Source organism: Kogia breviceps, chromosome 3 (assembly GCF_026419965.1).
Source record: "Kogia breviceps isolate mKogBre1 chromosome 3, mKogBre1 haplotype 1, whole genome shotgun sequence".
Lineage (NCBI taxonomy): Eukaryota > Metazoa > Chordata > Mammalia > Artiodactyla > Physeteridae > Kogia > Kogia breviceps.
This window is the reverse complement of record NC_081312.1, coordinates 151490852-151517365: the sequence shown is the minus strand read 5'-3', so window position 1 is coordinate 151517365 and position 26514 is coordinate 151490852. Positions and strand designations below refer to the sequence as shown.

The following is a 26514-nucleotide window of genomic DNA, read 5'->3' as shown; positions in this document are numbered from 1 at the left end:
CCCTCTTTTCTCACTGAAGAAGTGGGTATGTTCCCTTCCATAGATAACTGCCCATTGTGTTCTTCAGAACCTTCTTTTTTATTCCTTTATTTCTTGTGTCTTTAGTCCCTCTTTCTTATTCTTTTCTTGCAGGGAGCAAATATGTGCCTATTCTTCAGTTATTTAAAAAAGACAGAGACATGCCGCCACTTCAGACTAACCCTTTCTTTATCCCCCCAATTTCTCTTCTTCCCTTCTTAGATTTCTTGAAAAAGAACTCTACATTTGCTGTCTCTAGTTCCCTACTTCTAGTGACTTCTCTAGTTATAGTAATCTGATCCTCCTGCCTCATCACTCCACTGAGACTCCCCCCTATTGGGGTCCCAGATGACATTCTTCCTTATTTGCCATATCCTTTTCTCTTTGCCTCCCATCTCTCTGCAGCATTTGTAGTTGGTGACCTCTCCCAGCTTCCTGAAAATTTTTTCTTCCTTGCTTGCCATCACGTGATTCTCTCATAGTTCTTATTTTACCATAGTAACTGTTCTTTCTCTGTAATATTCACCTCTTAAATGTTGGTGTTTTTCCAAGGCACTGTCCTTGAACTTTAAAATTTGTCTCTACAGTCTTTCTCTAGGGAGCTCGTCCACTCCTGTGGTGCCACTGTTCTTTCTTCTCTCTTTTTTTTTTTGGCTGCATTGGGGCTTCGTTTCTGCGCGTGGGCTTTCTCTAGTTGCGGCAAGCGGGAGGCTACTTTTCATTGCGGTGCGCAGGCTTCTCATTGCGGTGGCTTCTCTTGTTGCGGAGCATGGGCTCTAGGCATGCAGGCTTCAGTAGTTGCAGCATGCGGGCTCAACAATTGTGGCACATGGGTTCTAGAGCATGTGGGCTTCAGTAGTTGTGGCTGGTGGGCTCAGTAGTTGTGGTGGCTGGCGGGCTCAGTAGTTGTGGTGCCTGGGCTTAGTTGCTCCATGGCATGTGAGATCTTCCCGGCCCAGGGATTGAACCCATGTCCCCTTCATTGGCAGACGGATTCTTAACCACTGTGCCACCAGGGAAGTCCTGGTGCCACTTTTCAAATCTGGGTCCCTGGTCAAACCTGGTCTCTCTCCTGAGTTTTTCAGACTTGTATTTCCAACAGCCGGCAGGATGTCTCTACCTAAATGTATCATTGACCTTTCAAGCTGAACATATTTCAGGCATGAACTTATCATTCTGGCCTGCTTCTCCTTGTGTTCCCAGCCTTGTTTAATGGCATAATCTTTTATTTAGCCATCCCTGCCACAAGTCACCAAATCATCTTTTAAAAACAAAACAACCTTTTTCCTTTTATTGAAGTTTTTGCAAGTTTCCTATAGATGGTATGTATTGCCAGATTTTCTTGTGGAACAGTGTGAGAACATTGAGTTTCGCACATACTGGACAATAATAAGTTTCTTTCGTTCTTTTTTTCTTTTTTGGCGTGAACCTTATGCCTTTTTTTAAAAATAATTGTTTATTTTTGTCCGTGTTGGGTCTTTGTTTCTGTGCGAGGGCTTTCTCTAGTTGCCGCAAGCAGGGGCCACTCTTCATCGCGGTGCGCAGGCCTCTCACTATCGCGGCCTCTCTTGTTGTGGAGCACAGGCTCCAGACGCGCAGGCTCAGTATTTGTGGCTCACAGGCCTAGTTGCTCCACGGCATGTGGGATCTTCCCAGACCAGGGCTCGAACCTATGTCCCCTGCATTGGCAGGCAGATTCTCAACCATTGTGCCACCAGGGAAGCCCCCTGCTATCATTCTTTTTTATCTTTGCCAGTCTACTAGCTGAAAATGGTGTTATTGTTACTTTAATTTGCATTCCTTTGATTAGTAGTGAGATTTAAATTTTTTTCCCATAATTGCTGGCTACTTATATTCTTTTGTGAATTGCCTGTTTGTGTTTCTAGCGCATTTTCCTAGGGAAATATTTGTCATTTATTTCAAGCATTAAAATATATATATATATATATATGCATCTAAAGATTATGGGAGGGCTTCCCTGGTGGCACAGTGGTTAAGAATCCGCCTGCCAATGCAGGCTACACGGGTTTGAGCCCTGGTCCGGGAAGATCCCACATGCCGCGGAGCAACTAAGCCTGCGAGCCACAACTACTGAGCCCAGGTGCCACAAATACTGAAGCCCACGCGCCTAGAGCCCATGCTCCACAACAAGAGAAGCCACCACAATGAGAAGCCCACGCACTACAACAAAGAGTAGCCCCCACTCGCCACAGCTAGAGAAAGCCCATAAAGATTATGGGAGAGGGCACTTCCCTGGTGGTTCAGTGGTTAAGACTCCACCCTTCCAGTGCAGGAGGGGTGGGGAACAAGTTCAATGCCTGGTGACGGAACTGAGATCCGCATGCCGTGCAGCCAAAAAATTTTAAAGAAGGAAGATTATGAGAGATTACTAGCTCCTTGTTATAGGTTGCAAATTTTCCCTCCAGCTTATCTTTCAATTTTTAAAAAAATTTCCTTGTAGAAGTTTAACTGCTTTTTGTGTAGACAGCTTATTTCCCCCTTTTCAAAATGATTTCTGCCTCACAGTCTTGTTTGGAAAGGCCTTTCTCATTTCAAGATTATACAACCATTCATTTATATTTTTTTCCTCCTTTCATTTTTTTATGTTTTAAAATCTCTAATCCACTTGATGTTTAAAGTCAGTAGCAAAATGTGAGGTCAGCAGCTAACTTTGTTTTTCTTTTCTTTTCCAATTGTCTGTTAAACCTCATCTTCCTCAGTGCCCTTCTAACCCCCACTCCCAGCCATCTAACAGATTGTCAAATGGGGTCAATTCTTCCTTTGAAATTACTCATCATTTTTCTTTCTGTTTCTGCCATTGCCCTAGTTGGAGACCTTATTATCTCTCACCTGGATTCCTGAAGTAGTTGCCTAATATTTCTCTGTTGAATCTATCTTCTGTGCTGTTGTCCTAGCTACCATACTGAGTGTCAGATCTGACCAAGCTACTCTTCTATTCAAAAACTTTTGCGGTTCCCATTGCCTGCAGATTAAAATTCTGTTGTTCCAGGTACATCTTCTACTCCTCTACCACAATGATTTGTCGTTCCCTAAATATGCCATTTGTTTTCATGCCTTTTTGCCCTCTTTTTTATGCTGTTCTCCTTTATCTTAAATGTGTTTATTTCCCATTTTCACCTCTCTAAATACAATTTCTCTTAAAAGCCTAGTTCAAATATCATCTACTATTGTAGCTAGTAGTTTAAGCATCTCTGTTCCCAGAGGGTGATCTCCAGGTAGTTAGCGCATTTTATGCCACTGATAAGTGTTGCACAGAGTGAGCCATTAGAAATGTTTCCTAAATGGATATTTAGCTGTCAGAGTAGATTTTTTTTGGAAAATTGATTTAAAATATGAATAAAACAAAGCTTTCTCAAAATACACTAGATATGAAAGCTATATCAGGACTATAAGAATTATTATGCAATTATATTAAAGATAGACTTTTATATAAGCACTTTTCACAGTAATTGTGTCAACTTCAATGTTTAATATTTTATAGGCCTCTCTCTTGGTCCTTGGTAGAGTAAGTGTTGTTAATGAGGTCATGCACTGTGGTTTAGGGTGCCTCAGGAGGCCCAGCTCCAGAACTTGAGCTTTTATTATTGAGTATTAAGGAGGGTAGTAGCTTTTATTATTTTTGAATAAATTGCTCGAATGTAGCACCTCAGTTTGCACTTTAGAATCACACCATCTTGGGTTCAAGTGTGAGCTCAGCCATAGCCACTTACTAGATGGGTAATTTTGGACAAGTTACTTTACTTTGAGGAGCCCATAGTTTTCTTATATCAGTAAAATAAGAATAGTAATACTACTTACCTTATGGGGTTTTTGCAAGGATCAAGTGAAATAATGCATGTAAAGTATTTAACTTAATATCTGCCAGGTGGTGTTAGAGATTTTTTTTTTTGGCGTTATTTATAGAAAATGAACCATTCAGATGTGACTGTTTTCCTGTTTAATAGTTGTGATTCAGATCAGATGTCACTTAATTTTTTTTTTTTTTTTTTTTTAGTAATTTTCATTTGAGTTAGATTTGTTAAAGCAGTTCTAGGGTTAAACTTGAGGAGGAGAAAATGTTGAAAGTTTAATCCCTTTTTGTGGGAGGAAGGACTAACAACTCTATTCTGCATTTCCTTCATATAACAGTTTCGTCGCTGAGTTCTATCTGTGGTCATAGCTGAGAGACCTGATCACAGATTGGGTGTGCTGGTGTCACCACTTGGTATAATATTCTCAGAACTTTTTTTTTTAAAGTGACTTCTTTGTTAAAACATTTGTACCTGTAGAAACATTTGTACTTGAAGAAAAATGTTAAAACCCCACATTGTTGCCAAAGTGATTTTCTGAAACAGATCTGATCAGGTCACCTCCCACTTAAAATCCTTCAGCGTCTCTCATGACAGAAGGAAAGGTTTCTTAGCATGACAGACAGGCCTTGCACCATCCAGCCTGCTCTTTTTTTTCGTCTTCACCTCCTACTTTCCTTTCTAGCAATGTCAGTGCTGAACTACTCCGTAACCCACCATTTTTTCTCAGCCCTCCCTGCCTTTGTACATGGTATTTCTTCTGCTTAGAGGCCTTCTCTGCCTTGGCCATTTGGTGAACTCCTCCTCATCATTCTTTAAAACCCATTAATATTTGTGGATGATGTGAAGCTGGAAGCGAAGTTGGTATTTTGGATAACAGAATTAGGATCCCAAAAGGTGTTGACATTCGGGACAATGGGCTGAATCAAACATGAAGAAACATAGTAGAGATGAGTGCAAATAATAGTTCTAATATGGAGCTGTAGAGATTGGGTTTAGCAGCTGCATATTTGGAGAAAAAAATATAAGAATCTCTGTTGAATGGAAAAGTGTTGTAAAATAATTTAATCGAGGCTTTGTCTGTGGTTTTGGAGTGTTCAGAATGAAGGAGTGATAATTCTGGTTCCATTTCAGGCCAGTCAGACCACACCTGGAGCATAGTGTTCAGAGATGAATGAGAAAGATGAGAGGGGCAGGGAGTCATGTCTAACACTAGTAGTAATACCAGCTAACGCTCTGAGCGCTTACTCTATTCCAGGCACTGTTCTTAACTCTTCATGTGTGTTATCTCTTTTAATCCTCACAATCGTCCTGTGAGGTAGGTGCTGTTCTTCTCTTTTCATGAAGAGTACTTGAAGGGACTGGAATCATTTCACTGACAAAAGTGTCAGCATGTGACTCATCATATGAGGGGAAAGGAGGAAAAGCACAAATATTTTTTAAATACCCAGCCAAGCACTGTGCTAAGCACTGTATTTCACGTGTAATCTTATTTAATCCTCAACAACAGCCTTATTTGGAAAATACTGTTATTCCTTTTTAACAAATGAAGAAACTGGGTAAGTGACTTGCTGTCTTGATAAGTAACAGGGACAGGACATAAATCCACATCTTTAAAAGTCCCTGGCCAGTACTGGTCACATTATATTTTAATTCCATATGTTGTCTTGCTCCAGAAGGCAGCTTAGCTTAGGGTATCAATGGGGAGCTAACTGCTGACTTAATAAAAACTTTTTGGCTGCTGGAATCCTGAGATGAAATGGGTTAACTTGAATGTGTGATTCTATGTCAGCATCAGTGTTCAGGGTCAGCTTACATCATGATTTGGCCAAGTTGTTTTGGAAGCATTCAGGCATTAAAGTGGGGGAGGGAGTGGGAGGTGAGAGGGGAGTGGAGGAGTTGGGGTAGACTGGAAGAGCTTTAATGAGCCTTCCAACTGTGAAGTTCTTTGACTATTAAGACAGTTTTAAACATGAGAATTGGTAATATGAGAATTGTGTTGACCAGTGACTTTTCTTTTGTGCATAGATTGATTTATTTGTTAAATTTCTGCTTTACTGAGGTATAAATAGCATGTAAAATTATAGGATATTTAAAATAAGTATGTTGTGGTGATTTGATGCATGTATACATTGTGAAAGGATGAGTTAACATATCCATCACCTCACGTTTATCTTTTTTTTTTTTTTTTTTTTTGGTGAAGACATTTAAGTTCTACTCTCTTAACAAATTTTAATTATACAATATAATGTTATCAACTATAGTCACTGGTTTATGTTAGATCCTCAGACCTTATTCAGCTTAAAGCTGAAAGTTTGTATCCTTTTACCAACCTCTCCCTATTTTCTCCATACCCTACCTCCTGGAAAGCACTAAAGTTTGACTTTTTTTTTTAAGATTCCACGTATAAGGGATACCATACAGTTTTTGGTTTTCTCTGTCTGATTTATTTCACTTAGCATAATGCCGTCAAGGTCCATCCATGTTGTCACAAATGGCAGGATTTCCTTCTTTCTCATGGCTGAATAATATTTCTTTGTAGACATATACCACAACCTCTTTATCCATTCATCCATTCCTGGGTACTTAGTGTTTCCATATCTTGGCTATTGTGAATAATGCTGTGGTGGACATGAGAGTGCAGATTTATATTCGATATCCTGTTTTCATTTCTTTTGGCTATACAGTTATCCCTCCATATCTGCAGGTTCAGCATCGGTGGAGTCAATCAACTGTGGATTGAAAATATTCAGGGAAAAAATAATTCCAGAAAGTTCCAAAAAGCAAAACTTGAGTTTGCTGCTTGGCAGCAATTATTTACATAACATTTACATTATATTGACAACTATTTACATAGCATTTACATTGTATTAGGTATTATAGTAATCTACAGATGATTTAAAGTATACAGGAGAGTGTGCTTAGGTTGTATGCAAATATGATGACATTTTATGTACAGGATTTGAGCATCCTTGGATTTTGGTACCTATCTACGTGGGTCCTGGAACCAATCCCCTGTTGATACCCAGGGATGTCTGTATACCCAGAAGTGGGATTGCTGGATGATATGGCAGTTCTATTTTTAATTTTTTGAAGAACCTCCATATTGCCTCCATAGTGGCTACACCAATTTATATTCCCACTGTTGGCTGAAAAAAAATGTACAACCTAAAAGTTGAGAATTACGTTTTATTCGGCAGACTTAATGAGGACTTAAAGACCAGGAGACAGCCTTTCAGATAGCTCTGAAGGACTGTTCCAAAGAGGTAAGGGAGGAGCCAGGATAAATAAGAGTTTTTTGAAGAAAAAAAACAAAACCCAGGTAGTCAGAACATCGTAAGATTACTGCTATTAAAACAAAACAAAACAAGAAACCCAGACATCTCAAGTTAATGAATTAAGTGCTTTTCTACTCACGGGAAGGTACAAGAGTCTGGGCTTATTGAAATTATTCCTTTGATATGCACCTTACATAGAGCCAGTATCCTTTTTTTCTCTCTCTTGAATCCCCTCAGGGTATACCGTTGGGGCTGGATGTAGAGGTTCATGGCTTGGTGGCGGGCAACCTGTTTTTCTCCATCCTGAATTCCCCTTAGGGTGTACCGTCAGGGGCTGCTGCAGTGGCTGATGGCTTGATGGACTCAACGCTCTGTGTTTACTGAAATGGCAGAGGACATTCTTTGTCTACACCACGAATAGTGCACAAGGGTTCCCTTTTCTTCACATCCTCACCAACACTTTCTTTCTCTTGTCTTTTTTTTTTTTTTGCGGTATGTGAGCCTCTCACTGTTGTGGCCTCTCCAGTTGCGGAGCACAGGCTTCAGACGCTCAGGCTCAGCGGCCATGGCTCACGGGCCCAGCCGCTCCACGGCATGTGGGCTCTTCCCGGACCGGGGCACGAACCCGTGTCCCCTGCATTGGCAGGCGGACTCCCAACCACTGTGCCACCAGGGAAGCCCTATTTTTGCTTTTGATGCCTTTGCTTTAGGTGTCAAATTCAAAAAACTCATCTCCAAGACTGATGTCAAGGAGCTTACCCACTGTCTTCTTAAAGGAGTTTATGGTTTCAAGTCTTGCATTCAAGTCTTTAATCCGTTTTGAGTGGATTTTTGTGCCCGGTGTAAGATAAGAATCAATGCATAGATTTATTCTTAAATGTATTTATAAAGTTAATTTAAATGCTTAAGTTTTTATAAGGAAGCTTTGTGTCTGAGTTGAGAATTACTGGTGGTATTACAGTTAAACTGAAATATTTAAAACCCTATTAAGTGGACAGAACTTGGAGAGATACCAGCCTTTTTCCTGTATGGGATATCTGAAACTGTCCTGTTTACAGCCCTGTGGAGCTCAGCTCTGTTAGGCTTTTGGGATGATGTGGTAAGAGCAATAGTGGTTTAGTGAGAAGGATTCTAAATTAGAAATAGGGTCCTCTTATCGCACCTTTGTCACTAGCTAGCAGGTTACCTTTGATACGCCTTACTCTTATTTGTAAAATGAGAGAGTTGTACAAATAGGTACAGCCTTTGGGTAAGCTTTTGAGCAATAACATTTTTTGTTTTCGAGTTTTCGAAGGAATTAATTCTAAATACGGAAGAACATTGTGTACAAAGACGTTCTTTGCAGAATTATTTAATGGTTGAAAACATTTAGAAATGATATAAATGTCCAACATAGGTGACTGATTAGCACTTGGTAGAATTTTAATGTAACTCAAAGTCTTGAGAAACTGTATAGTAACATGGAAAATATTCATAAAATGTTGAGAAATGTTTTGTAATTTTGTTTAATGGATATGTGTTATATTGGGGGGAAAACCCCAAAGGGATTTGCCCTAGAAGTGCATTCAGTTCCTTGCTCTCACATTTTGTGATGCTGTGAGTTTGTGGCAGAGGGGGAATCTCAGATGGGCTGTAGAGAAGGACAGGAGAATTTGTTGCATCTTCTTAGAATTATAGTAGAATCCAAACTGATGCTAAGATTAAGAATCTAGTAATATAGCACCCTACTTAATGCTGTTAATTTTTCAAAGCAGTTTGGTCCTAATTTAACTAACTTTATTCTTATAAATAAACCAGGTGATTCTCTGCTGTGGAGCAGAGCTTAGAATGGAGGGTGAGCCACACAGGGAACTGGAGGGCAGTTTTGAGCTTGTGGCGGTTGTTTAGAGACACTTCTGTGCTTTGCCTGTTTCCTCTAGCTCTCCCTCTCTGCTTATTCCTTTTCACCAGATCACAGGTGGATTTTTTTTTTTTTTTTTTTTTTGCGGTAAGTGGGCCTCTCACTGTTGTGGCCTCTCCCATTGCGGAGCACAGGCTTCAGACGCTCAGGCTCAGCGGCCATGGCTCACTGGCCCAGCCGCTCTGCAGCATGTGGGATCTTCCCGGACCGGGGCATGAACCCATGTTGCCTGCAGCGGCAGGCGGACTCTCAACCACTGCGCCACCAGGGAAGCCCACAGGTGGCTTTTCTTCAGGCCTGACACTTGTGTGATATTTAGGGTATTCTACTCCGCTATAGAAAGCTTGTGAGTCTTGTCATCAGTCAGGACTGTTTTATAGCAGTTAGACAAGAGAAGGCGAAGGTAAAGGATTGTGGGAGATGTGGCTGTGGTCCCTCCTTTTACTCTGATTTTAATCCAGTGATCTCAGAGGAGAGGAGAACCTCTCCAGCTGAGCTGTACCAGCCAGCTACAGCCCTGGTAGCTGGCTCTGATTCAAGCCAAAAGCACTACTGTGTTGTTTATCCACAGTCTTCTCCGTTTTGAGAGGAAAATAAGTAACTTTTTCTTCATACTATTATGTGGTCAAGGGCTGTTTGGGGCTTAAGATTTATCCTAGGTTTGTCCCTGTTTATGCGAACATAAGTTAGACTGTCCCCTGAGAGCAGAGATTGCCAGGAGCTGTTTGCTGTATCCTTTTTAGCAGTAAAATATTGGATGGACGATTATATGAGATGTGTCCTTAGACTACAGCTATTTTCCATACCATTGACCTATGTTCTTTTCCATATTGCCCTATGGTCTTAGGCTCTTGGAGAAGCACAGTTTGGATTCTGTAGCTGCTACAAATTGATATCTAATTTAGTTACTATGGTAACTCTTCTGGAAAATTCATTTGTTTCTTCTTTTTCCCCTTATGACATTTCAGTTCTACTACCTAAAAGAAAAGCCAGAAGAGAAAACATAATATCATTGGGTGTAGGAAATAACCAGAAAATTCTCTGGCCCATACATCGATCCAGCTAGTATTTATTTAAGTATCTACTATGTGTCAGACAGTATGCTAGCTGCTTTAGAAGTAGAATAGATTTGAAAGTGAAGTTGATTAACTATTCTATAGAACTTGAGAAAAACAGGAACATTGTTGCTTTTCCTTCTTTTTTTTTTTGCTGGAATCCTAGCTCCCGACCACAGATTGAACCTGGGCCCCAGCAGTGAAAGCACTGAGTCCTAACCACTAGACCTCCAGGGAATTCCCTCATTATTTTTTAAAGATTCTGAGTGGTAATCTCAGTTTGAAAAGATAGAATTAATACAAGAAATTTTATTCTGAATTATAAAACTAATAATTTTTAAAGTATGTAAATTCAAGCTCTTTCAGGCAATTTTATTAATGTAAAGAATTATATAGAAACACACATAAATGGGATTATAAATACATTTATATATTATTTGGTCTCTTTTTCTATTGGTATGTTAAAGTTTTCTTATAAATTTTCATGGGTGCGTGTGTGTGTGTGTGTATAAAATATGGCATATTTAAATGTGGCTTCCAGTTTTATTTGTCTTTTAATTTAAACTCTAGGTATCAATTAACATTATAAATGTTTCATTCTTATGTTGTCCCATTTGGCAGTAAATCTAGCTTTTACTTCATTCTGCTGTATCTTTGGATTTTTTTCTTTCCCCATTTGGCTTTTCAAAGATTTATTACTAGGGAAACAGACCAGGCATCATCTAGTGGTCCACCTCAACCCCCATAAAGAATGGTAAAGAATTTGGGGATAACAGTAGCCTTGTAAAATTTGAGTAGCATACTTATAAATTAGGGGTTTTCAATCTGGAGTCAATGAAATCTCTGAAATTATATATTAAATTTAAGTATATATACATTTTTGGGGGGAAGGATCTGTAGCTTTCCTTAGTCAAAGGATTCTGTGATTCAAAAAAAAGTTTAAAACGATTGCCCTAAATGACTTTTTTAGTTAACTACATTTCTGTTGGTAGAAAATATATGCAAATAAACTTGACTTTGTTTTATCTTGGGATTCCCTGAAATCTTGTGAGAGGTGTCCGAGGGGGACAATATAGTTTTCCATTACAACTTCCTTTCCCCTCTAAAAAAAACACATAAGAATTCACTTTTACTGCTTCCATTGGAGTTTCCTTAAGTATTTTAGCTGAGGTGATTGACTATTTTGGTAACCCCAAAACAACTAGAAAATCTGAACCTAGAAATTCACTATGGATGCTGAATTCTCAAACCAGAAGAGAACTTCAGCTGCAAATTTAAGTTTCTGAACAGTTGAGAGATGGTGGCTGTAGTTACAAAAGGTTTTTCTTAGGAATTCTTAAGGTGCAACTAAAGGAGTAAGGGAGACAGTCTGGGCTGAAGCTCGTGGGGCATTTAGGAACTGGGGAGCCAGCTGGCTGTCTTGCTGCAGGAGAGGAAAGTAGGGTGGAGAAGAGGGTGGCGTTTATACTTGGGAATTTTCCTAAGTTCCCTGCCTCTGAGATCTGACTGGGCCAGAACAAGGATGTGTGTGAAGTTGAGTCTTCAAACACTATTGCTTATGTTCAACTTAAACTTGTCCAAGGAGAATGGAAATTAAGCTTGAAATCTTTGAAGAGGGGAGGGGTTCATACCTTCCCTCTCTTTTCTCATGTCCTCCCTCCTTCTGTGCAGGTGGATGGAAGCATGCCTGGGGGAAGACCTGCCTCCCACCACAGAACTGGAAGAGGGGCTTCGGAATGGGGTCTATCTTGCCAAACTAGGAAACTTCTTCTCCCCTAAAGTGGTGTCACTGAAGAAGATCTATGATCGAGAGCAGACCAGATACAAGGTGAGTCCTTCCTTGCTTGGTGCTTAAATTTCTGTAAACTTGAGAGAGAAGTTTAGCATACTTTATCCTGTGAAAGAGTTACTGAGAAATATATGTAAGTGTGTTTGTTCCAACAAAATAAAATACCTGGCAGAGTGGAAAAAATTTAGTGCAAAGTCAAGATACAGTAGTAAAAGAACTTCAGCTTTCCGTATTTCTGGCGCAATTCTAATGAGTAATTTGTATCTAGAAATTTTCATGGTCCTTGATGAATTTTTTATTTCTTAGAAGGTAGAGCAAGTAACTAGGGGAATTACTACTTTAAATCTAATTTTAACCAAGCTCTGAGATTTGTTGGCAAATTGAAAGCAATAGCAACTTTGGGGGAAGAAAATCACCCCATGGGGCTTCCCTGGTGGCGCAGTGGTTGGGAGTCCGCCTGCCGGTGTAGGGGACGCGGGTTTGTTCCCCCATCCGGGAGGATCCCACATGCCGCGGAGCGGCCGGGCCCAGTGAGCCATGGCCACTGAACCTGCGCTTCCGGAGCCTGTGCTCCGCAATGGGAGAGGCTGCATCGGTGAGAGGCCCGCATACTTCAAAAAAAAAAAAAAAGAAAAAAGAAAGAAAATCACCCCATGATATTAAAGTTTAAGGTAAAATGGGACAGTGATCCGATTTCAGAAAATTGAGATAAGTGATTGATTTTGTGGCCCAGGGCCCTCATAAAGAAGACTGCTTTAATTAAGTTGGGATGTTGACAAGGACCAAATTCCCGTTGCTCACAGTTTCTGTGGGGAGCTTTCCTAAGAGCTCTTATCTGAAAAAAGGATGAGTATGGAAGATAGTGGAAGATTGCAAAACCAAGGGCAAATGTAAGAGGGGTCAACTGTAAGAATTGGGCAAGAGCTCAGAATGAGTTAAGGATGAAGACAGAATCAAAAGAGTTGTTTTTTTTGTTTGTTTGGCTTTTTAATATTTAAATTAAAAGGAAAACAAGGAAAGTATAGGTCTTAAGCCAAAATTAACATCCCAAATAGAAACTTTTCTTCATCAAAAAACAAAGACTCATATGCTGAGTTTTAAATAAGTGGTTATTCTGAAGACACCTCCTGAGCTGTTCTGTTGACTCTAAAAAATATGTGCAGAACAGGCAGACAGAGCAGTCTCCAGCAACAGTAAAGACAATAGCCTACACCTCTAACCATCTTGAGGGTAAACCTTCCTAAAAAACAACAGGTGTAGAGGTTAAGAGGGGGATGTTTATATGTGTAGTATGAATATACCTCATTTAGGGAGTATCTTCTACTTGCCAGACACCACACTGAGTGCTTTATGTACATTTTCTCAGTTAATCTTTCCAACAAACATAAAGTAGGTGTTAAAGATGGGGAAACTCAGAATCAGTAGGGTGAAGTGACTTGCCCAGTGTCACCAATAGATAGCCAAGTCAGGAATTGAATCCAACATAATTGAATTCCAAAGACCATGTTCTGCTGAGCACACTGTACACAGGAAGATTCTCCAGATGGTTCTTAACTGAGAAGAGCTGAGATGTGGATTTGGCTTTTGGGGATTAGAATGTGTAATGATACAAACAGACCTTAAGTTTAAGGGGGACCATGTAAAGTCTTACAGGGAAACTTTTATTGATACAAAGAGAGTATTTATTTAGTATTTGCTTCAATATTGCCAAACAGTGCCTAATGGTTTTTTATTTGTTCTAGGCAACTGGCCTCCACTTTAGACACACTGATAATGTGATTCAGTGGTTGAATGCCATGGGCGAGATTGGATTGCCTAAGGTAACTTATGTGATATTCATAGTTCCGGCTTAGTTCTGGCTGTTTGGCATAACAGTTCTCATTCTACCTGTAAAATTATTCTCAATTGATTCTTTGGTGATATATATATAGATATATCTATCTATCTATATTTTAATACTAAAGGATCTCTTCAGTTTGTTTTAGGCAATAGCTTTGTTCTTTTTCTTTTATATTTCTCATCCCTGCTTCACCTCACCCTAGAGAAATTCCCTGTGATGTCATTTACTTTTACTACACCAAATTATAAACATTAAAATTCACATACCGGGCTTCCCTGGTGGTGCAGTGGTTGAGAGTCCGCCTGCTGATGCAGGGGACACGGGTTCATGCCCCGGTCTGGGAAGATCCCACGTGCTGCGGAGTGGCTGGGCCCGTGAGCCATGGCCACTGAGCCTGCGCGTCTGGAGCCTGTGCTCCGCAACTGGAGAGGCCACAACAGTGAGAGGCCCGTGTACTGCAAAAAAAAAAAAAAAAATTTCACATACCATGAGGGAATTCCCTGGTGGTCCAGTGGTTAGGACTCGGCACTTTCACTGCCAGGGCCTGGGTTCAGTCCCTGGTTGGGGAACTAAGATCCTGCAAGCTGAGCAACGTGACCCGCCCCCCCAAAAAAAAAAAACAAATTCACATACCATGAAATTCACCATTTTAAAGTATACAGTTCAGTGGATTTTATTTATTCACAGAGTTGCTACATTCAAGTTTGAATGTAGGAACATAAGGAAATATTTTAGAAATGTCATCTTCCAGCTTCAGAATAACCAAATTTGTAGGTAATATGAAGGGTTTATTTTATATTTCAAATTGTAGAAGCAGTATAATGAGATTTACTTCTTTTATCTGGTTTTGGAGGTGGCTGTAGGTTTGTTTTTTATTTTTGTTTTTTTGACAGCTTTATTGAGGTGTAATTGATTACAGAAAAACCATACATATTTAATGTATACAATTTAATGAGTTTGGAATGATGGCTGTAGTCTTGATATGGAAGTGTGCATCCTTGAGTGTTTTGCTCAAGAGTTTATTTAGTGCTTCTCTTAATGAGATTGCCATCTCAAGTGTTGGGCTGCACCCTGCAGGCCTGCAAGCCTTGTAGTTGCCTTGAGAATGAGGGAAGAGCCCGGAGACAGCAACAGAGACATCACTGGTTTATTAGATAGGGGATCTCAGCTGTCCAAATCAAGGCTCTGGAGTGACACCCTACCGTGGACGGCAGACAGCAGGCAGAACACAGCAACAGTCTTTGCTACTGGGGGTGGAGATGAGGGGGAGGAGGAGTTTACCAGTTATGGGGGAATTGACCTCAGTTTGGCTCATCAGTTACCAGGGAAAGCAGCAGAGGGGCATGTCCCTCATAGCCCCTTGGGCAGAGGTCTTCCCTTTGATAAACTCTCATAGTGGAGCCATTCTAATCTAAAGATCACTAACATTTACTGATTAGACCATATAATTAAGGGGGAATGTCAGCCATATGAGTAGGGTATAGGTGAAGCAGGGACTGGTTGAGCAGGAGATGTACAGAGAGCAAGAGAATAGCTATCTCAGGTGGCCTGATCATACATCTAGCTACCTCGTCCTACCTTGAATCCGTAGAGGCACTGATACAGTGTCACTGTTAGAGGTATGGACAGCTTTTTTCTCCGCTATCCTCTGACCTAGGAATTCTACTTCTAGGAATTTGTCCCCACTCCCACCCCACCGGCTCAAAAAGAAAGAAAAAATTAGACAAGCACAAAAGTATATGTAAGGATTTTTCAGCATTTCATATGATAGAAAAAATTGATAGCAAACCACGTATTCCTTCACTCAGGGTATTAATTGTGTTACAGCCAGTCAAATACTAGCTGCCGTTGAAAAGGATGATGTCAATCTCTCTATATAACCGTGATGTGTTAAGTGAAAAAAAAAAACAGGCTACGATTATAAGAGCTTGTGTTCTGGCTAAGATGAGATCACTGTTTTTGTCTAAAAATAAAGTGAGTATTCTTGGGAAAAATCTGCAAGGAGAAATAGTTTTCATTTCTGTGTGATGGGGTTAAAGGGTGGTTTTTATTTTCTTTATATGTTTCTGTGGAGTCTAAATTTCTGTAACCAAAGAGAGATTAAAAAGAAATGAGATGTGGAGTATCAGAAAGTGGCTGAAACCACTTGGAAATGAACACTTGGCATTTAGCAGAGTGCTCAGCTCACTGTTGCATACATACCTGTTGAACTGAGTAAATTCAGAGCTAAGTCTTTGCAGAAGACTAGGTTGTATCCTCTTTTTTTCAGAGCAAAGTGCTGAAGTTCTCTTTCTTGCACTGGTATATTTGAGAATTAAGCCCCACAAATGTCAGGAAATGCAATACGTCAAGTTCTTACAGCTACTTGGCCTTTCTATGCACCTGTAACTTCCTGTTCCTGTTTTTTATATAGTATGCCCAATGGGCAATAACAATTTAACTTCTTTTGAATGGTACTAAGAGCTTTGTTAATATTTGCTATTGCTAATAGTACTGTTAGTACAAAATGCCTTTTTAATAATTTAATTTTATTACCTTTTTTGTTTACTAACAGTAGTGCATTGTCCTGGACCACAATCTCAACAAACTGTTGAGGCTGTCAGGAACAATAGGGTTATTATGGCTATTACCCTTGAAATGCCTGCTCTATATGATTTAAGCCCAGAAGACTTCTGAGTAATGTAGACTAAAGATACTTAGCCTAAAAATGTGTTTTTGCTCATAATATAACGTGTGATCGATAATTGACAATAATAGTATTTATTGGGATATCTTCTCTAATCTCTTTATATGGTACATACAAATTATAGAGACTTAATATGATAATTTTTTGGTTTTTATCCATTTGACTCTTTATTATAATTGGTGCTCTTGGCCAACTCCTACATGAAACATTTTGTTGTTTTGATTTTTAAAAATGTTTTTAATCTGCCTAATAGTCCTCTGTTTTCTTCAATTATTCTGCCTTCTATATCCTAGTGGCTGGCATTCCTTAAGATGCAATTCTTATTTTAGCTACATTCTCTCATTCTCATGGTTTCAGTTGTTTTGAAGGCTCTTTGCTATAAGATAAACAGTTTCTTCAATTGGCTGCTGGACATTTCCCCTTGGATAGTTTTCTATCTCCTAGAGTTTCTCATATGTAAAACTAAACCTACCTTTTCCCTCAAGTGAACCTCCTCTCTGCATAAATGGTACCATGTCATCGTGTTCCCAGTCATCCAGTCTCAAAACCTTGGATTTACCTTGGAGTCCTAAATGCAGTCATTCCCCAAGCCTTCCTCAGTTATTTGCAATGTCTCTTTTATCTGTTGAAACAACCTCCCAGCCTGCTTTCTCAGCTTCAATCTCTTCACTATTCGGTGTATCCTGTGTCTTGTCTCCAGTCAGATCTTCCTGAGGCTGTTTTTAGCCTTGGCTCCAAAGCTAGGACTTCTCTAAAGCCTGAATACCAAGTTCAAACTTGTCTGACTTTCAGGGTCCTCATAATCTGCCTCTTCTCCTCCCTCAACAACCTTATTTTTTTCCTATTACTTTCTAAAATGTATTCTGTACTGTTTTGGGGAGGGTGACTGACTTTGACCATGATTTTCACCGTTCAGGAGAAGACATTTCAATCTTAGGAAATGAGCATGGAAAGTTTGAAAAATTATCAAAAACGATGATTTGAAAAATTATCAAAAAAGACCCCCATTTCTCTTGGCGGTGCACAGTTCTTCCTCATAGGGAGCAATAGGTATTGTGGGGGAAAACAAACATAAAAACAAGTAATTAAACACAATGTGTTAAGTGCTATAATAGAGTTAGATACAAAGTGCTGTAGTACTCTTCTCACTGCCTTTTAGTGCTCATCCAAATTCCTCTAAGCACTTCATAATCCAGTCTCACTTCTCTAATCCACTGTTACCCCTTTTTTCCTCTAAATTACAGATTGAATTGTATGGTACCACATTACCATGAGAAAAGGTCTTGAAATTCAAGGCTATTCTCCATCTAAACCTACTCTGTTCCTATCCTACTTCATTCGTTAATTCATCAAACATAGAGAGCTCCCTCCATGACCTTGACTCTGGGCTTAGCATTGAAGATACAGCAGTGAACAACATAGACCTAGTCCTTGCCTTCATGTAGCTTATAGTCTATTGGAGGAGTCAAACAGATAATTTCAACACACATAGTTGATTAAGTGTGGTACATGCTACTGAGGAAAACTCCCCATCTCTCATTCCCATATACATCCTCTATTCTACCTACTTTATCTGTGTATCTTTCTACTTCCCCCAAGCATTATAACACATTTTAATATTTTGTAGTTTTTTTCAATGTCTAAATGTAGTGATTTTACACATACTGAAGCACTTAGTAAATGTTAATTGTTGAGCTATTATTACTCAATCTAGGCCTGCTAGATAGCAACTAGGAAGATTGTAGTCCTTCAGAGCCTCATACACTTGCCACTGATTTAAGCTGGACTGGAACTTGAGTTTTGTTTGCCCATGTCTGTGTCTGCAGTAAGTAAATCACTCTCACATACTTAGTAAAATTCAGTGGGTTGACCCAAATAAGTCTTCCAAGTAGTACTTTTCACTGTGTATTGTAGCATTTTGTTCCTTACATTACTTATAATGAAATGTCTGTTCACCCTAATGAGGTTATTTGCCGAATGCTGACAATGTTTTCTAATTGGCCAAAGTTTTACTTGTATTATTCATGATTGGTGAATGATTAAATGAACTCTAGTGGATGGATGCCTTACTCTACTTCTTTTAATTCTCTTTAGATTTTTTATCCGGAAACTACAGACATCTATGATCGAAAGAACATGCCAAGATGTATCTACTGTATCCATGCACTTAGGTAATCAGATTTTCTTGGTAGAATAAGCAGTATATAGATACAGAGAATAGATTGGTAGTTGCCAGAGGCGGGGATTGGGAGTAGGCAAAATGGGTGAAGGTGGTCAAAAGGTACAAACTTTCAGTTATGAAATAAATAAGTCCTGGGGATGTAATGTACAGCATGGTGACTACAGTTAATGATACTCTATTATGTATTTGAAAGTGGCTAAGAGAGTAGATCTTAAAAGTTCTCATCACAAGAAAAATAATTTGTAACTATGTGTGGTGATGGAAGTTAACTGGACTTACTATGGTGATCATATCATTATGCTGTACACCTGAAACTAATATTATATGTCAGTCATATCTCAATTTTTTTAAAAAAGCAGTTTAGGAGTCACATCTGAATTGAGTGTGTAGCTTGTTGTCCAGGGTATGATGAAAAAGTTTTTGCATTTGCTTCAGAATTTTCAAATAGAATAGAGCACTATTATCGTAACAAAACTGTGAGAAACAGCTGTGTTTTTCTAGGGAGAAAGGATTTATTTATTCCTATAATAACAGAAAATTTTGCTCTAAAAACATAATATAATCTTTCATTATTGATCTGGTGTTTCGGTGAACTAGGCATTTCTCTTGAGATGTAGTCCCTTTCTTTTAAATTAAAGTCTCTTAAAAATTATAAAAACTACATACATTTGAAAACTTTTATTGTTTCTCATTTTGTTTCAAGCTGATAAACTGATTTACTAAATACACTATGTCTTGATACTCTTTCGTAGTACAGTTAAATTTTGGCAATATCTTCAAATAATACCAGCACATATTAAATGGTTGATTGATAATTTATTAAGTTATCTAGGACCTTGACAAGTCATTTGTTCATTAAATAATTTTTATGTCAATGCAAATATAATAAATAGAAACTGAAAAAGGGTATAATTTTATAACAGCTTCATAGTAAATTTGGAAGATGACTTAATTTCAGGTCCTCAGCTCTTAGAATGAAGTACTAAATTGGAGGGAAGAGGTGATATGTCTGGATGGAGGATGGGATGGGAGAGGTGTAGGTGCTAGTAGTATAGTATTTCAGAGTGGTGCAAATTTACTTGATGGCCGTAGACCTAAAGCAGAAGATGAAAGAAGTAAGTATGAGAAGGGACATGAGGATGAGATTTTTTTTGCTTGGGCTGCTCTTTTTATATAGCATCCTGTACGTGTACTTAATAAATGTTAATTATATATATGAATGTATGTATAATTTTGACCCACAAGAAACCTATTGTCTCCAGTTTCTGGATCAAATGTTTGCCAGATCCTTGGTATCACTGGAATCAGTGTGAAACCCATAAAAGAGAGAATATAACTGAGGACTAATAGATCTCTTGTGTGGACTAATGAATGCATTAACCTCCTTAGAGGGTTCCCTCGCTAGGCTCTCTCCCTTCTGATCCATCTGTCATGCTGCTGTCAGAACTATCTTTCCAAAACAGCCCTAATAGTATCAGACGCTTCATAAAATATTTTGATGCTTCCTTTCTAGCCTCACCTCCAGCCATTCTCTCCTGTGTACCTATATTCTAGTATTTTCAACAAACAGGCTATGTACTCTTGCCTTTGGTTTTGCTGTTTCCTGTGCCTGAAATGCCTTTTTAAAAAATTTATTTATTTATTTTTGGCTGTGTTGGGTTTTCGTCGCTGTGTGTGGGCTTTCTTTAGTTGGCAGCGAGCGGGGGCTATTTGTTGCAGTGCGCAGGCTTCTCATCGCGGTGGCTTCTTGTTGCGGAGCACAGGCTCTAGGTGCGTGGGCTTCAGTAGTTGTGGCTCACGGGCTCTAGAATGCAGGCTCAGTAGTTGTGGCGCACGGGCTCATCTGCTCCGCAGCATGTGGGATCTTCGTGGACCAGGGCTCGAACCCATGTCCCCTGCATTGGCAGGTGGATTCTTAACCACTGTGCCACCAGGGAAGCCCGGAAATGCCTTTTCTCCTTGGTTTAGCATATGCTGTTCTCCAGGTGCCACCTCAGAATGCTATCATTAATATGTTCTCTTACTTTTTCCCTCTCGGGCATAATCAGCTACCTACCATCTTTGTGCTCCTTTAGCATTTTATAACATACCTCTTACTTCATGCGTAGTGCTTGTTACATTGTACTCTGGTTACTGTTTGTTCTTATATAACTTGCTTTCTTGTGGATTCCTTAGGGATAAGAAGTATTTCCTTTGTTCTTTATCCATGTGTCGTTAGTATCAACACTTAGATGCCTAGCATATAATCACAATAAATGAGTGTCAAAATTATACATTGTAACAAATCTCCCTTTCCCTCCCCCAGCTCAAGGGGGTACTTTCTGTCCTATAAATGAAAAAGGAAATGGTACTTTGTCTTTATCAAAGGGCTCTTCATGTTTGTGTCTGCTTATCCAATCAAGTTTTAGCTCAGTTCCCACATTCTTGGTGAAGTTTCTCCAGTGACCTCAGCTCATTCCTTTTTCTAAACCTCTGGGGTTTGTGGGGTTATTTTGGTTTAGTTTTTTTTGTGTGTGTGTATGTGTTTTGTTTTGTTGTTTGTTTGTTATATATTGCTTCTTTCATATCTTTTCTCCCTATTACATTTATTAACATCTTAGGGACAGAAGTCATGCCTTACTTTTTTTCCCCCTTCCAAGGTACATAGCATAACATTGGACAAACAATGGTAAAATGAGAATTTTAAAAAATTGTTTAGGAATAGGTGATATATTGGAGAATTTTCAGAATGTAGCAATTTCAGATGCATATGTCTGAGCCAAAATCAGCTTAATTCTGAGTATTGTGATTGGCTTAGTGTTCTGTTAAGTCTGTCTATGTTGATAACCTTGTGAAGGCTGTACCTACAATGGATATCTGAACTTGGCAGGCACAGCAGCTATGCTGGCAGAATTCCTCTCTGCTAGTTCTGTAGCCACTACTCTCTGCAATGTAACCTGAGTCCCAGGCCCTCAAATTCTCTGAAGAGAGATTGAAGAATTAACTGTGCCTTTCCAATGATGGAGTCAGAATGAGAAAGGGAGGAAGCCTGCTACTGTTTTCCATTTCTGTTCAATATGCAGTTCGTGCTTAGAAAGTATATACACAGCAGTGTGTTCTGGTTGGTGGTTTATGATTTCTTTCCTCCCTTACAGTGTTTTTCCTGAAGGATATGTAGGAAGTGTTTGTAACTGCTTGAGCCTCTTCTTTACCTTTACACGACAGTGTTCAAGGCAGGTTCCTCACTTCACTTACCTATATTGGGTGAGGCACTGTTTCCCTTTTGTATCAACAGGGATAGAGAAGCATTATCTCCTTGTTTTCTCCCTTCCTGCCATCTTTTTTTTTCTCCCTCAGTCTTGACTGGCATTATTCCAGAGATAGTGACTGTACTTTAGTCAGACTAAATTACTCTTGTAGATTACATTCCACTCTCAGATAAGACCCTAATTCTCCATTATTTCAAATATATTTGTATACTTCCTTTCCATTTCCTCTGATGCTTTATCTTTCTAAGAACTGATTTTGGGATTAAATTGGCCCGTAATCCTTTATCCTAAATTCAAAAAAACATGCTGAAAGATCTGAATAATGAGTTTTGGTTTAGTTCAAACTCCTTTGTTGGCAAGATCTGATCCGTATTAATTGAGATTACTTAGACTGTTTATCTACTTAATATGATTATTCATATGTCTCTCTGCAGAAAAGTAATGTATTTGATTAGGGGTGCTTCCCCAAGGCTTGTTGGGGGTGTTTTTTAATGCTGTTTACACTGTAAAACTTTTATAATATCTGAGAAATCCTAAGTTAATATTTGGCCCAAAGAATTTAGGTTAGGGATGTGGGCCTGTACGAGATTCTGTTTCCTATTCAACTGCTGTGTTTAAGAACATTTATTAGTAATCTTTGAGATTAGTGTAGTGATTTCTTTCATAGGTTACTCTACAATCAGCAACGGTAATTGGAATCCACATAGGCTAACACAACCTCCTTTTCCTCATTGCTATAAAGTATATCTTAGATAGGAAAAAAAGAAAAGAAAAAGAAATCTGAGCTCAATTACAGGCTGACTGTTTTAGGTACCTAACAGCTTATTTGTAAGCAGACATAGGAGACTAGGAACAAAGATTGAAAGTGATGTTTATTGTTAGGAGTTTTAAGTTTTAGCTATGAGGTTAAATACTTTGGATGCTGGATAAGAGGATCCAGGTGGCCATTATGATCCCATTTAAAACTCCATCATATCCTTAAAATATTCCTAATAATTAAAATGAGGGCTTCCCTGGTGGCGCAGTGGTTGAGAATCCGCCTGCCGATGCAGGGGACACGGGTTCGTGCCCCGGTCCGGGAAGATCCCACATGCCGCGGAGCGGCTGGGCTCGTGAGCCGTGGCCGCTGAGCCTGCACGTCCGGAGCCTGTGCTCCGCAAAGGGAGAGGCCACAGCAGTGAGAGGCCCGCGTACCACCAAAAAAATAAAAAATTAAAATAAAAAAAATTTTTTAAATGAGATAAAAGAAAGATGATGCCCATCTGCCTTCTGCTTATCACTCCTCTACTTTTTATAGCAGCTAGTGATATCATTGTGACACCTTTAATTTACTGTTGAAAGACATTAAAAGCTAACTCACTGTTGTTGGGGCTGTGAAAGTGACATGCCCAAGCTTTTGTTAAAGTGTGGCAGCCACTTTCTTGTTTTAAAGTAGGAATAAAAGAGGAAGAAATTTCTGGAGAAAAATATTTTTACTAATTTAGAATGCAGATGGAACATTGTGTGGGGAAAGTATATAAGGTAAAACGTGTATAGAAAGTTATTAGCTGTTTGGCTTTGGAAACTTTATTGAGCAGATGTAAAATCTTTGCAGAGAGGAACTTCATGTATTTCCATCTTGAGCATTTTATTCTAAAGAAAAGCCCTTAATCATATACATATGATTTATATTTGCACTTATCTGACAAAGTGATTAGTTATTGTGGATGTATATATTCTAATGTATTTTTAGAACACTTCTGTTTTTTTTTTTGATTATGCATTTGAGTTTATTATATGCAGTTTGGGTTCTGATCAGTTCTGTGAATGCATGATACATATTTGTATTTGGATAATATTGAGGCTTATAGGTTACCTGCAAAAACTAGACTGCTCTATTGAGTTTCTGTGATTTATTTCTTAGATATTTTTATTTCCTCCCTTATTGATAAGCTGTCACTGTCTTGCTCATGTTAATCTCTGTGGAGTGCCCTTCTGATTTCTTCTTCTTTTTCTTTTTTTAAAAAATAAATAAATTATTTATTTATTTATTTATTTATGGCTGCGTTGGGTCTTCATTGCTGTGCTCGGGCTTTCTCTAATTGCATTGAGCAGGGGCTACTCTTCATCGCAGTGCGCGGGCTTCTCATTGCGGTGGCTTCTCTTGTTGTGAAGCATGGGCTCTAGGCGTGTGGGTTCCAGTAGTTGTGGCACGTGGGCTCAGTAGTTGTGCCTCGTGGGCTCTAGAGCGCAGGCTCAGTAGTTGTGGCGCAAAGGCTTAGTTACTCCATGGCATGTGGGATCTTCCTGGACCAGGGCTCAAACCTGTGTCTCCTGCATTGGCAGGCGGATTCTTAACCACCGCACCACCAGGGAAGTCCCCCTTCTGATCTCTTCTAATTTATTGATTCTGACCTGCTAAAGCCTTAGAATCCAGTTAATCTAACTCATGTTTATGGACTTCCATCCATCTGTGAAATATTGATTAATATTTATTAATATATGCCAGGCTCTGAGTAGGCATTGGTAAATAAGACTTTCATTGTCCCTGCCTTCATGGAGCTTTGAGTATAGGAGATTTTTATTTGAAGAGTAAAGATTTATAATATATACTTTATTTAAGACTCTTGAAGTACCTGAATTAAACTTTTCCATCAGTAATATGAATTCAACTTAAGTAAGATTTGCTGTCTGAATCATTTTTATGAGACTTTTCTAAAATATCTTATTACTTAAAACTTATTGATCACAGGAAGGTAAACAGTGAAGAGACTTCACTTATATTCATTATGTTAACATTTATATTAACATCTAATCACATGTTGGATTTGTGGTGGAGCTGGGACTTAAATTTGTATCTGCTCATTCCCAGTCCAGTGCTTTTTGCATTACATTATGTGACTTTTTAAGGACCTCCTTGTTCTGTAAAACTAAAAAAAGGCTCTGAGGTAAAGTATTATAACTGCAAAGTGGAATATGGTAGAGTACTGGGAGTCTGTGTTCAGAGTGTTTCTGTTCTTTATGCTGATTTTCCCCTTTGAACTTAGAGCAGCAGGGAGGTTCAGCTGGGAGGCCTGACTCTTTTGCATATTATATCTTCTAGTTTGTACCTGTTCAAACTGGGCCTGGCTCCTCAGATTCAAGACCTATATGGAAAGGTTGACTTCACAGGTAAGAAGTTACAAACTTGGCAGGAAGTGCTTGATTTATATCGAAATAGCCTGGAGAGTCAACAGTGCAAATCTTAAAGACGTAAGGCTTTTAAAACACTGTGCCAACAGAGATTAAAAAAAAGCATGAGTAACCTGCTTCTCCTGCTTCTCCTCTTCTTCCACGAAACTTGGAATTTCAAGCTCTGTTCTCTCAGTTATGACATGGGTATGATTGATAATTCTCAGTTTTCTTATATGTAAATTAGAAAGAATATTAACATATAGTATGTAAAAAATAATATAATATTAACATGTAACATTAAAGGTTCATGTACAGTGAAAAATCTTTATAACAGTCTTGCCCCTTCCCTTCCAGTGAGCAACAGTTGTAGGCAAAGGAAGGGGAGTGAGATGATACAAAGATGACAATTTACTAATTTTAAAACTTTAGCTTATTTGGGTGGGTGTTTGCTATAGTCAGATGCTTGAAGAGATGGAGGCTTGGGGAGAAAGAGAACAATGGTAGTATTGGTCAGGGGTAAGATAGATTCAAATCTTTTGAACTGGTGATTATTTTGTAGGCCAGGGAGTTTTAAAAATTGGAAATAAAACTTTTATCTATGATATTTTCCCTTCCAGGGAAGTTGTTCCCCAGACTTGGGGCAAGGGCCAAACCTTACATGTTGTTTTCTTTATCATTTGGCTTTCTGACTTAGAAACGAAATTGTGTAATAGTAGCTAGTGATTTGGATTGTAAAGACAGATAACTGGCTTGTGATTCACTTCTTGTTTGAGCTGCCTTTAAAGCTGCTCCATTTGTAAGTTCATTATAGGGAATGCCATAAGTAGCAGTTTGGGAGAACTATTTTCTATAGAGCCAGTCTCATGTTATAGTTATTTCTGATGCTCTTGATAATACTAATAATACTGTGTCTAATGAATGCATGTTATGTACCAGGTATCATGTTAAGTGCTTTCCATATATTATCTTATTTAAATCCTTCTAACAACCCTAAGAGGTAGATGTCATTTTATCCAATACATTTTGTAGTCGAGGAATCTGTTTCCTTCTCTATGTTATGGAAAGGTGCTTAACTTGCTTGTTTGGGTCTTAATTTTTCCCTGTAGAAGAAGAAATCAACAACATGAAGATTGAACTGGAGAAGTATGGGATCCAGATGCCTGCCTTTAGCAAGATCGGGGGCATTCTGGCTAATGAACTGTCAGTGGATGAAGCCGCATGTAAGAAGAGAGAAATTTTGTGGGTTCAAATGGGGTTATTGCTACTACTTTTAATGATTAATACTGTAATGATGGTCTTAGACATTAGGAATTTTGCTAACAAGTTTAGGTCAGTAGATATAGATTTAAACACTGCTATACAGTTATCTATGCTATTGTTATTTGGAAATAAGTGAGTGATTTTGATTAAAATAAAAGCACTAGAAAGTGAATTCTACATTTCAGTGCCTTTTGGAGTTTCTTATTTTCTGATGGTGTTTACGTGATGATTAAGGTGAACATTTCCATAACAAATGCTTAAAGGCTCCTTTCAGAATGTGTTATGAATATTTCCCT

General features: G+C 38.9%; 1 protein-coding gene across 1 annotated transcript in view; it reads left to right on the top strand.

Moving 5' to 3' along the window:
• The window catches only part of IQGAP1 (IQ motif containing GTPase activating protein 1), a 104752-nt gene that overhangs the window by 24872 nt on the left and 53366 nt on the right, over positions 1-26514 (top strand). The window contains exons 3-7 of the mRNA XM_059057250.2: positions 11732-11888; positions 13592-13669; positions 18470-18546; positions 24888-24955; positions 26065-26178. Coding sequence (XP_058913233.1) covers positions 11732-11888; positions 13592-13669; positions 18470-18546; positions 24888-24955; positions 26065-26178 — 494 coding nt within the window. The remainder of the gene's footprint in view (positions 1-11731; positions 11889-13591; positions 13670-18469; positions 18547-24887; positions 24956-26064; positions 26179-26514) is intronic.